General features: G+C 47.3%; 1 protein-coding gene across 2 annotated transcripts in view; it reads right to left on the reverse strand.

Moving 5' to 3' along the window:
* Window positions 1-10,528, reverse strand: part of LOC110294245 (ATP synthase F(0) complex subunit f, mitochondrial) — a 43,271-nt gene extending 32,743 nt beyond the window's left edge. Inside the window, exons 1-4 of one of the 2 annotated variants that reach the window (XM_021162339.3) lie at window positions 10,423-10,524; window positions 5,276-5,383; window positions 2,535-2,651; window positions 1,735-1,898 (exon numbers count right to left, since the gene is read on the reverse strand). In XM_021162339.3, coding sequence (XP_021017998.1) covers window positions 1,870-1,898; window positions 2,535-2,651; window positions 5,276-5,383; window positions 10,423-10,435 — 267 coding nt within the window. In that variant the 5' untranslated portion in view covers window positions 10,436-10,524 and the 3' untranslated portion in view covers window positions 1,735-1,869. Of the gene's footprint in view, window positions 1-1,734; window positions 1,899-2,534; window positions 2,652-5,271; window positions 5,384-10,422 lie in introns of those variants that run through there. The other variant, XM_085837425.1, reaches the window with a different exon arrangement.
* Between the last annotated feature and the right edge of the window lie 2,402 nt (window positions 10,529-12,930).

Below are 12,930 nucleotides of genomic sequence, written 5' to 3' on the forward strand. Positions count from 1 at the left end.
TTTGATGGTACCTAGTCATCAAACTAGGCTTGGCTCTAAGCCCTGTTCATGCAGGCTCCGTGCAGTGAGTAGTCTCCATCCCTCCCTCCTGGTGTATGAATATTTTTAGTAGATCCTGGCACAGGGTTACTTCCCGCCTGCGACCATTTACGTTCCTGGATGAAAGATACACACACACACACACACACAACATTTCCTTTATATTTCAATATTTCTTAAGCAGCAAATAGCAGGGCAACTGCCTAACTTCCATGTTGTTAAAATCTACTTTCTATCAATTTCAGTGTTCCATCTTGGCTGCTCTTGGCCCTTTTACATGGCTGTTCTGGTTATCCCCCTCCCCACCCCCCTACCCCACCCCCCCAGAATTTCCTGAGGCATGGTGGCCCTCTTGGTCCCAAGCCCCGGCACGCCTATTTCTCCCCCTACCTATTAGCTGCTGGCATCTTCATTTACCAATCAGAATTAACTGGGGCAGGGTCCTTCAGTGTCTTAGTGCGGAACAGTTTTGGGGACCTAAATTAACATTAGAAGACAAGCAGCATGCAGCAAACCCACTACACTCCCCTAATCCCATAAGCAACTGATAGCTTATCCTTAAATCCGAAGAGTCAGGAATGGTGGGTACTTCGGGACAGCCATGAGCTTGCTTCAGACAGGCCAGCCAGCACCTCTTATCCATTCACTAGCTGTTGACTGGAGCCATTTTACCAGTTGCTGGTGGACCTCATGCAGAAAGGCAGAAGACATTCAGGCCCACCCCAAATCCTCTGCCTTGTTAGAATGTCCAGGAGTGGGCTGGAGCGATGGCTCAGCAGTTAGGAGCACTTACTGCTTTTCCAGGGGCCCTAGCTCCATAACTAGTACCTGCAACCATCCACAGCTCCGGTTCTAGGGGACTCACACTCTCTTCTGGCCTCTGTAGTGCCAGGGACACAAAGGATGCAAGCACACACCCATACACTTTTTTTTCTTTTAAAGTAAAAGCATTTGCTGCTCTTAAGAGTACCTGGGTTCTATTCCCAGCACCCATATGGCAGCGCATGTGGTGACTGCAGTTCAAAGGGATTTGATCACCTTTTCTCATCTTTGTGGGCATGAAGCACACACTGCATATGCGTGCAGGCAAAAATACCCCAAAGTGCCAGATGTGGTGGCACACGCCTTTAAGTCCCAGCACTTAAGAGGCAGGCTGGGGCTGGTGAGATGGCTCAGTGGGTAAGAGCACCCGACTGCTCTTCCGAAGGTCCAGAGTTCAAATCCCAGCAACCACATGGTGGCTCACAACCATCTGCAACGAGATCTGGCGACCTCTTCTGGAGTGTCTGAAGACAGCAACAGTGTACTTACATATAATAAATAAATCTTTAAAAAAAAAAAAAAAAAAAGAGGCAGGCTGATCTCTGAGTTTGAGGCTAGCCTGGTCTAGGTAGTCAATTTTAGAACAACCAGAGCTAAGTAGAGAGACCCTGTCCCTAAAGAGAAAAACTGTCATGATTCAGTGGTCTATGCTTCATACTGTATAAGCAACCAGTAGCCACAGCACCTCTAGACAGCTACAGCACTTATGGTAGAGGACAAGTCTCTAGACAGCTGGAAACCCCAGATAATATGCTGCCCTGCAGTGAGCTAGCTCGCAATCCCAAGCACACAATGGTGTACAGAGCCCACAGGTTTCAGAGCCAAAATCCTGGACTGTGGACAAGTCAGAACAATGACTACACCAGGCAAGCATTTGTGAACCAGCCACCTTTTATTGGACACTAGTTCTCAGTCAGGGTATGAAGGTTCAGCCAGTTGAATTCTTCCTAGGTCAGAGTGGGGCAGGCAGTTATGCTCGGCCATGCAATGCCCTCCAGCGACCCCTCTTCAGTGGTACTTGCGTCGCCGTTCATGTTCTAGAAATAGGAAAAACAGTCTCCTACCAGGTGTCCATGTGAAAGCAGAGTGGCGGCAACAGACCGCAATCATCTCAGTCCTTCCTGTCATTTTCTTCCAGGTAAGTTAGGACCTGCCACCTGGCTAGTTTCTTCCCTTGTCAAATGGCGACACAGTTATCCATTATAGCCCCACAACAAAAAGTGTCACCCAGGTCCAGTGAGACTGGCGAGCTGGTGCTGTGAGAACAGCCGTGAAGCCTACTCACAGCCACCAGCAGCCCAGGTCTGTGACCGATGAGCAGCTGTGCTTTGTCAGCATGTATAATCCCTGGATCATACACTCGACTACTTACGGTCCTCTTTACAGTAGCCACTAGGAGAGTAAGCCAGTTTTCAGCATTTTAGAGTATGCTTCCCAATCACTAAACTTTAGCCTAATTCCATCTTATTTTTCCTGGGTTCTTTTTCCTAGGCTCCTCACTTAAACTGTTTTCACACATACCACACCACATTACTGTAACTTCCTCTCAGGTGGAGGAACACACAGGTCAGGAGCACCCCAGAGCTCTACTGCTAACAGGGTGGATTGCCATATTTAACTAACAAAGCCACACTCCTGGGTAGCAGGGACCCAGGTCTTGCTAGAGGACTTACTGAGTTCCTTGTAAGAAATGCAGTAGCTGAAAACCACGTAGGCTGCCAGGACCATGCTAATCCCCGAGATGCTGCCTTTCCGAACGTTGATGTACTTGTTGTAATACCGGTCATACCCTGCAAGAGAGGAGGTGCTCGATAGCAACAATACTGACAGTGCACAGTCTTTACTGCTGATGCTGGGTAACACAAATACCCTATGATGTTCTATCTCCATAACCCAACACTAGCCCCGGATCTAAGCCCATTTAACAGGGCACCTACCCTTTCTTTGGCTTTAATCATGTGAATGTGGCTCAGGTTGTTAGTCTATATGCTCTTACCTTATCTCCACCTCTTCTAGCCTGGGAACCCTCTTACTCTAACTGTGCTGCAGATTCCAACCTCCAGTAAGGGTCACTTCACTGTAACCCGAAAGATTGGCCAAGCCCTTCATTGTTGTGGTTTGGTCACTTGCTATGTACTGTGATGCTGAATTCTATACCCAAAAGGTCTAGGCCTACATGAGTGACTTCTTGTGTTTACAAGCTTTTTAAAACCTTGTTCCCGGATTTAAAACTACTGGTTAGGCTGGGCAGTGGTGGCGCGTACCTTTAATCCCAGCACTTGGGAGGCAGAGGCAGGCGGATTTCTGAGTTCGCGGCCCGCCTGGACTACAAAGTGAGTTCCAGGACAGCCAGGGCTATACAGAGAAATCCTGTCTCGAAAAAGAAAAAAAAAAAGAAAGAAAAAAAAGAAAAGAATAACTACTGGTTAAATAAAATTGGCTACAGCCAAATACTGGAGGGATTAGAAGTAGGTGGGTTTGGAGTGACCTTGTTGCAGGAAGAGAGCCAAGAAGAGGAAGAGGAACAAGAGGAGAGAGGAAGCCACCATGCTAGGGGAGCTGGACTATGAGTGCATGGCCAGGAGAAGCAGCAAGTACCTGGGGGACACCACTGGGGAGGTGGTCAGGGCAGCAGTTAGACGAGTACATCAGGGGTCACAGTCACCCCAGTAATTTTCACGGCCAAATGGAATAACCATAGTCTGAGTCTTATTTATTTGTAAGCTAGTCAGAGATAAACTTAAATTGGTTGTATATACTTCCTAACAGCACTGAATGCCTTAAATTTGTCAGGGGTAGGGTTAATAGATGCAGTCAGGTGCACTGACCACAGAGGACACAAGCATACTCTAGTTAGCAAAAATACATGAGTCTGGTGAGACAGTGCATTGTAGGTGGAGGCAGAAGGATCACAAGTTCAAGGCTCTCCTCAGCTACATACTGACTCTGAGGCCTGCTCACCTGATACTGTCTCATAACAAACACAGCCCCTGAGAAGTAAAGGCAAGGACATCTCTTGAGTTCAGGTCAGCCTCGTCTACAAGTTTTATGCTAGCCATGGCTATATAGTGAGAGCCTAACAATGAAACAAAAGCCAACAACAACTAAAATGGGATGATCTGATAGGGATTAAAATTTTTAGGGGGCTGGTGAGATGGCTCAGTGGGTAAGAGCACCCGACTGCTCTTCCGAAGGTTCGGAGTTCAAATCCCAGCAACCACATGGTGGCTCACAACCATCCGTAACAAGATCTGACTCCCTCTTCTGGATTGTCTGAAGACAGCTACAGTATACTAACATATAATAAATAAATGAATCTTAAAAAAAAAAAAAAATTAAATAGCAATGGCTGCCTGGGAGGAGCTACAGGCGTGGGCATAGGCTATACAAATTTCCTGGACAGCTATAATAGACATGGGGGTAAAGGTAGAATGTTCTAGGGGCAGAACTGGAAGGAAAGCCTTAAGCTAGGCCAAGTCACAGGAGTAGTAGTGTATGGTGCCCAGAGGAGGCCCAAGGCCGTGCACATGTCCATCGGACGATCTGACCAGTGTTGCACTTACTTATAAGTAAGGCCTGAAGGACGAGCACCTGAGCGAGCCCTCTGAAGTGTTTTAGGATGCTTGAAGGATGGGCCCTCTCAGGCTGGGACCACCACTATCCAAACTATCTCAACCAAGTCTCTTTCTGTTTGTAATCTTTCTTTTTGAGACAAGAGCCTCATGTACCCCAGGCCAACAGATTTGCTAACAGCTGAAGGTGACCCTGACCTCTGGACCTTTGTGCCTCTAGCTTCCTAATGCTACAAGTACCCCTGTATGGAACCACACCTGGTTTTCAGTTTCCTCTAAGACAGAGGCACTGATTCTGAGCAATGAAGTTATTCTGAGCTGGGCATGGTGGCACCATTGGGAGGCTGAGGCAGGCTGAAGGAAGTGCAAGGCCAGCTTGAGCCTTATAGCCTCAAAACACCGCAAAACATTTCCTAAGCCAAAGCATCTCAGTGCTCACCTCTGCTGTTTACGTGTGCTTGCCAATGGCACGTGTGCTCTCACATTCACGGCTGTGAGAGCAAAGTGTGTGGAGGCCAGCGATCACATCAGGTAGCTTCCTACCTGTCTCCACCAGGTTCTGAGTCAAGGCTGCCAGTGAGCTGGGATCCTGTTATGTGCCTCTCAGTGTCAGAACTACAAACAGACACTGCTTTTTACAAGGGCTCTGGAAACACAAACTCAAGTCCACATTACCCACTGAGCCACTGCCCTTGCCCACACTGTCACCCAAATACAAAAACTCAGGAGCTAACCACCATCATCACCCCCTCCACAAGCCCATCAATCTCAGCCAGTACGGCCCTCGCTGGCCGGGTTAAGACCAGAGCACTGCTTCTGCCGTCTTGCCCGTAGACACTGACCTCTCCGAAAGGCTCCTGCAATGCCACTGGGGGTGAAATCCCGCATCATTATCCAGCTCGGCAGCTCTCCAAGTTTGACTTCCATGAGCTTCTTCTCCTTCAATGGCACTGCAAGAAAACCAAAACAAAACACAGAATAACCCTCCAGCAACACAACACTTCTCCCATGTCATTTTCAACTGTTCCTGCAAGTAGATGGAGTCCACAGATGCTGCGCGTGAACCATTTTGTGAATAAATATAACACACTAAAGACGATACTGTAAGGCCTAAGCCTATGTAATGGTAGAGCTGCTTAGCAAAGCCTTTAAACACCAGGGGCTGGAGAGATGGCTCAGAGGACCTGGGTTTAATTACCAGCATCACACAAGAGTCTGTAATCCATTGCCTCCTGGTCACTCCCAGCACCGACACATATGTGGTATACAGACATACATGCAGGCAAACGCACACATGCACATAAAAGAAAGCTTTCTAAATGAACGGTGTCTAACAGCTTACTGAGAATGACTGTAAAAAAGAAAAGCTAAGGACCACAGGTGAGAATAAAATGGAGCAGCTTAGGACACCAAAAAGCTAACCCTGAAGCCAAGCAGGGAGGCATGCACCTATAATCCTGGCTCTCAGGAGATGCAGACAAAATATCAAGACGTCATAGGGTGAATGACAAACAAACCTCTATCTCAAAAAATAAAGACCCCAGCCAGGCGTGGTGGCGCACGCCTTTAATCCCAGCACTCGGGAGGCAGAGGCAGGCGGATTTCTGAGTCCGAGGCCAGCCTGGTCTACAAAGTGAGTTCCAGGATAGCTAGGGCTATACAGAGAAACCCTGTCTCGAAAAACCAAAATAAAATAAAATAAAACCCCCTAACATTCTCCAAACCCAGGTTCTCTGCAAGAGCAACGAGTGTTCTTAACCACTGAGCCAGCTCGCCAGCCCTGTGGTATCTTGTCATCACAGAGTTGTAATAACGATTACCCTGCATTGAGAGGAACCCATACATAGGAAGGAAACAAGTCAGACCTCACAACTTGTTCCATGCTCTGGAAGTTCATCTCAGGATATCTCTGTCCACGTCCTGGGGCAGCCCTAGGGCATGTGGAAGAACCAATCTCCACAACTGTGGCTTGCATATGCTTGCACACACAGAATACTGTAACAAAAATTATTTTTAAAGAGCCGAGCATGGTAGTGCATGCATTTTTCATCCCAGCATTTGGTAAACAGAGTCAGGTAGATCTCTATGAATTCAAGACCAGCCTGATCTACATAGTGAGTTCCAGGACAAACAGGGCTACACAGAAAGACCCTGTCTCCAAAAAAAGTAAATAATTTCAAGATTATTCTTCTGAAGTTGGAGAGATGGCTCAGCAGTTAAGAGCACTGACTATTCTTCCAGAGGATCCAGGTTCAATTCCCAGCACCCACATGGCAGCTTACAACTATCTGTAACTTTATTCCAGGGGATATGACACCCTCATATAAACATACATGCAGGCAAAATGCCAATGCACATCAAATAAAAATACATCATTTAAAAATTTTAGGGGGCTGGCAAGATGGCTCGGAGGTTAAGAGCATTGACTGCTCTTCTGAAGGTCCTGAGTTCAAATCCCAGCAACCACATGGTGGCTCACAACCATCCGTAATGAGATCTGATACCCTCTTCTGGTGTGTCTGAAGTACAGCGTACTTATATGTAATAAATAAATAAATATTTAAAAAAAATTTTAATATTTTTATTATATGTACATGGGTATTTTGCCTGCATGTATGGACATGCACCATATACATGCTTGGTGTACACAGGTCAGAAGAGGGCATCAGATGCCCTGGAACTAGAGTTTCAGATGAATATGAACCACCATGTGAGAGCTGGGAACCAACCTTGTGTCATCTCCACTCACCGAGCCATCTCTCCAGCCCCAGACAACACCTCTCCCAAAGCTTCCAAGTCGTATGTGCTACTGCTAACTGTTATATCCCTCACTCAAAAACCCATCAATACTTAGGAGGCGTGACCTCCAAATCCTTCACTGAGTTACACAGATCATATTGTGTGAACCGACCTCACTCACATACCCCAAGGGAAAAACAGATGCCCAGTTCACACTGAAAGACTCCGAGAGGAGCCCCTCGCTCAGGCCTCAGGACAATAGCGGACACCCAAGAACTTACGATAGACCAAGCTTGATGCAAACCACATGAGGCTTTATTCGGGGAAAGTCAAAAGCTCTGGGGATGACTCATATCCCACACAGGGGTAGAGGAGTCGACCTCGAGGGGAAAGAGGTCCCAGTTTTTATAGGCCCTCAGGGGAGAAAGGAGAAGGGGGGGGGGGAGTAGGGGATTTTTAGATCTAAACAATGTCTATTCTCAAGAAATATGTATGGGAGGGGTACAAGGAAAGAGTCTGGTGCAGGTGTAGCAACTCAGGATTGGCTGGGCTGTGGTTGCTGGGGAGATTTTCCGACTCTTCCCCAGCAACCAACATTACAAACACCTGGCAATGGGCTTCATCAGTGGGCACACACATGGGTTCAAGGAACGGTCAAAACATTGGCAGACACATAGGTTCAAGGAGTGGCCAGAGTATTGTGCACCTCTATTTTTTTAAATTAGTGAAGCTAGTTCTGCTAACAGTGACATCTATTTTGCCAATTTTAGGGCTTCTGTGACCTTTTACATTCTGTCAGGATCTTTCAACACCAACAGAACCCTTCATTGTGGGGTGGCCACTTTCTCAATTATCTTTGTTTTCTGAGACAAGGTCTCTCTCTATAGCTCCGGCTTTCCTGGAACCATGTAGACCAGGCTGAGCTTTAACTCAGATATCTCCCTGCCTTTACCCCCTGAGAACTGGGATTAAAAGTATGTGCAGTAGCACAGAGCCTGCAAAGTTGTTTTCTGACCTCCATACAGTTCCCATGGCTCTTCTGAACATGTGCACATGTACGCGCACACGCGCGCGAGAGACACACAGAGACACAGAGAGACACACACACACACACACACACACACACACACACACACACGAACACACATACTCAGGTGCCACCATGCTCGCCTTTTTTCTTTTAAGACAGGATCTTATGTAGCTCATGCTGGGCTCAAACCTGCTGCTGTATGTCAATGGATGTCTTTGGCATAGCGGACCCTGCTACCTTCCAAGTGCTGGAGTTACAGGCTTTATGTGGTGCCGAGGATGGAACCCAGGACTTTGTGCCTCTGGGGCAAGCACTCCACAAACAGAGCTGTAACTCGATACCCCACCCCTGCCCCGCCCCGCCCAGTATCTCTCTTGAACTGAGTCATCTTTTTTTGTTTGTTGGTTTGGTATTTTGAGATAGGGTATTGCTATATAGTACCGGCTAGCCTTAAACTCATGGCTAATCCTCTTGTTTCAGCTTTCCCACTGCTAGGGTGACAGGTGTACAATATCACCCCCCAGCTGGCGAAGTGTACTAAACTCTTTAGTCTTTCGTTCAAAGGTCTCTTCACACTGACCCTCTACTTAAATAAGATTGCAAACTTTAAGCTGGGTATGATGGCGCATGCCTTTAATCCCAGCACTTAGGAGGCAGAAGCAGAGAGACTTTTATGAGTTCCAGACAAGCCTGATCTATCTAGTGAATTTCAGGATAGCCACAGATATTTAGGGAGACCTTGTCTTTAAAAAAAAAAAAAAAACAAGGAAATGTGATAGTGGTGGTGGTTGTGGCAGTGGCGGCACACACCTTCAACCCTAGCATGGGAAGGCAGAGGCAGATGGAGTTCAAGTTCAAGGATAGCCAGAGGGGCAGAGAAATCCTGTAGGGGTTGGGATCCAAAACTTCTATTTTTTTCAACTTTTTTTTGGAGAGGAAGGCCCAGGCTGACGACTGTGCTTCTTTCAGCCTCTTGAGCAGTGTCATCAATGCTCTTCCCGTTGTCTCTTCTAAAAGCTGTGTTCACTAACCATCTCCTACCATTTTACAGATAAAATAGCTGCTAATGCCCCAGGTGGCAGTGATCTCCACCTTTAAGCCCAGTACTGGGGAGACAGAAGCAGGTGGATCCACAGATGAGTTCCATTACAAGCTGGAGCTACACAAAGAAATCCTATCTTGCAAAACCAAGTACCAAACCAAATCAAAAAGGCTCAGCTCCTTCACACCCCGTTTTTAGACACCCCACCCCTTCACCTTCCCAGGCTGAGATAAAGAACACTGTAACAAGCTAAGTACGGCGGCATAGGCCTGTCATCCTAGCACTCAGAGATAGACGCTAATACATCACGACTGTGGCAGCAAGTTCATGACCAATCTGGGCTACATGGTGAAACCATGTCTCAAAAGGAGGAGGTAGACAACTGTGAAGTGGCTGGCCTGGCTACTGGAGTTCCTCGGAGTTGTCCTCTAACCTGGACACATTCCCATGACCATACCTAGACACGCGTGGGACACATAATAACAAAACCAATTATGTGTAATCCCAACGGTGCGCAATGAATGGGTGTCGAGATTGACTCGTACGTGTGAAGGGAACATCTGCTTGTCTGTCACAAGGACATCTCTGGAAGGTAATCTCATTTATCATGAGACCCGCCAACCTAGGTCTGAATCCCAGCGAGGCTCTCTCAGGACTGGTGACCTTGAACAGGTCACTTCACCCCAGTAGGCGTATTCTGTCGACGCGTATGTAGCATAATGTGGTGTCGGGAACCATTCTAGGCACTCGCTGGTCCTGGATCGTAATCTGAGCCTCATCTCCAGGGAGGTCCAAGCGCTGCCCAGCGTAAAGGTTCAAGTGACCCTGCCTGTGTCTGTCGCGCTGGAGGAAAAAGCAGCAGCTTAGTCCTCCGCGGAGAGCCAGACAAATGGTTCCGGGCAACGCATGTGCAGGCCCCCAGAAGCCTCTCCGTGCTGACTGGGTCTTCCACCGCCAGGCCAGGCGATGCACAGCAGAAATCCGCTGCAGAGTGGAGGGAGGAGGGCGGGAGCACAGGACCTTATAGTAAGTGTCCAGCGCGCTTCCGGGGAGGCCTCAGTGAAGTTCCGGGTGAAGAGCAAGAGTTCCCGCGGTTCCTTCTCACCCCACTGTGGCCCTGGAGCCTGTGCCCAAATCGGGCTTCCAACCCCAAGGCCAGGCAAGGGCCGAGTACTCACCGATCGACGCCATCTTGAAGTCCTGGTGTCCGCAGAACTCCAGCAGCGCGCAAAGGCTGCTGGGAAGTGCGCACGCACCCCTGCCGGAGCGGGAAGCAGAGGCTCATGGGAAGTAGATCACCACTTAGGTAGAGCATTTTGAGACTGATCCCAGGCGGAAGCAAAGGACAAAAGAGAAAAGGGACCTTTTGACTTTTTGTCTTCTGCTTTTGGATCTCTCTTGAGAAATGAGAGGCTTAGGGGTGTGGCTCAGTCCCAGAGTGCTTAAGGCTCTGATTCCATTCCCAATGCTGAAAAGAAAGAAAAGCAGAGAGGCAGAGGCAGGCGGATTTCTGAGTTCGAGGCCAGCCTGGTCTACAAAGTGAGTTCCAGGACAGCCCGGGCTATACAGAGAAACCCTGTCTCGAAAAACCAAAAAAAAAAAAAAAAAAAAAAAAAAAAAAAAAAAAAAGAAAAAGAAAAGCAGAGAAGCCTTGAATCTTGAATAGGGAACATTTGTTTTAACCCTCCCCAGTTCCTTTTACTTGCTATTCACTGCTCTGACCCCAAATCCCTCTGAAGTTCCACTCCACATGCTTAAGTGGTTTCCATGATTGCAAACACGCCTCCACAGCTGACACCTGCTTAAACGGGTATTTTCTAAAGCTCGTAAAGGTAGTTTTTTGACCCAAAATCAGAAGTATTAGATTTAAGCCATGTTAGCGCCAAAGTCAGACTACTATATAGCTACAGGCATTATCTTGCCATTAATTCTCAACTTTGGGCCTGAAATACAGCAAGACTGTATGCAATAACAGAGTCAGTCTAGCCTGGAAATCAGTATATGTTTTGGGTTGGCCTGAAACTTTTAGCAGTGGCAACTCATGTATGGGAATTATATGTGTGCACTGCCTGTATAAACTGACATGACCACTCCATGGTATAATTAAGGTGAAGGTTTTTTTAAATTACTTTTTATGTACATGGGTGTTTTGCCTACACATATGTCTGTGTATCACATGCATGCAAGGCCCACTGAAGTCAAAAGAGGGCATTGGATCCCCTGGAGCTGAAGTTAGAGAGACAGTAGTGAATTCCTATGTGATTTTTGGGAATGAAACCTGGGTCCTCTGGAAGAGCAGGAAGTGCACTTAACAGATGAGCCATCTCTCCAGCCCCCATAAGGAGAGGGGATTAAAAAAAAAAGATTTATTTATTATATGTAAGTACACTGTAGCTGTCTTCAGATGCGCCAGAAGAGGGCGTCAGATCTCATTACATGTGGTTGTGAGCCACCATGTGGTTGCTGGAATTTAAACTCAGGACCTTTGGAAGAGCAGTTGGTGCTCTTAACCTCTAAGGCATCTCTCCAGCCCCCAGGAGAGGGGATGTTTATTGTAGATATGAGTGAGAGGGAACAGCCAGAGGCATCTGGAAGAGCAGAGAGAGGAGTAGACTGAACATGGGCATCTGACTGGACATGATCGGGGCAATCTAAGAGTGAGAGCATGGGGTGGGGTGGGAGTGAGAATAGCAGGATTATAAGAAGAATGATTCGCTGGAGGGGTGGGGGGAGGGAGTCCAGGACAGGAGCTGAAGGGAGAAGCATAGAGAAGATGAAAAGAGCCAGAATGCTATTACATGGACTTTGCTGTGTGTAATGGGTATTTATGTGATATTGAGAGACTGGAGGCCAGCATGCATTTTGATATGCTGGTAAATGCCAAAGGTAAGGAAAATGACTCCTTTTGACAGAAAACTGGGCTTCCCAATTCCTTTTACCTGCTATTCACTGTGGAATATTCACAATTCTTTTTACCATTCCTGAAGAATGGTGGCTTTTATCTAACCACCAGAAATCCTCCTATAGTCCAAGTTGTGCTCATTTCTGGATATTTGGACTGCTTTTTAAGAGTTTGGTGGGAAAGCATTAGAGAAAAGGGAATTATTCCAAGCAAAAGGAACTGCAGCACACAAAATTTACTTCACTCTAGCTATTAGTATAGAAGGGGGCTGTAGTCGAGCAGTTCTACTGAGACAAGGGGCCAACAGACTTCTGAAGAGTATAACTGCTCAGTTACCATTTCCCTGAAGGGGCTGGGTGGTCCCACATGGGTCATCATCTTAGTGTCTTAAATGATTCTATCTTGGACCAAAGATCTACACCAGCCCAACATTTCTTATGTCAAGTTCCCAAGTGGTAGGATTACAGGTGTTTACCAACCAAACCCTGCTTCGCCTCAGAATGTTTGAGTCTGCCTGTATTTAGAGTTGAGTGTAGAGCTAGTATCAAGGGTTCAGCTCTGAATGCTTTTGACTTTTCAAGATTTTAATGAGCAAGAGAGAAGGGGGCAGTGGGTGTCACAGGCTTTTGATCCCAGCACTCGGGAGACAGAGGCAGGTGGACCTCTCCTCAAGATCAGCCTGGTCTACAGAATGAGTTCCAGGCCAGCCAGGGCTACACAGAGACTCTGTCTTGGGGCAGAGGGGAAGCAAGAGAGGAGTCTCATTCAAGGATCCCATTTATCT

The sequence above is a fragment of the Mus caroli genome, unplaced genomic scaffold (assembly GCF_978045245.1).
Source record: "Mus caroli unplaced genomic scaffold, Mus_caroli_1 scaffold_4, whole genome shotgun sequence".
NCBI classification, from domain to species: Eukaryota; Metazoa; Chordata; class Mammalia; order Rodentia; family Muridae; genus Mus; species Mus caroli.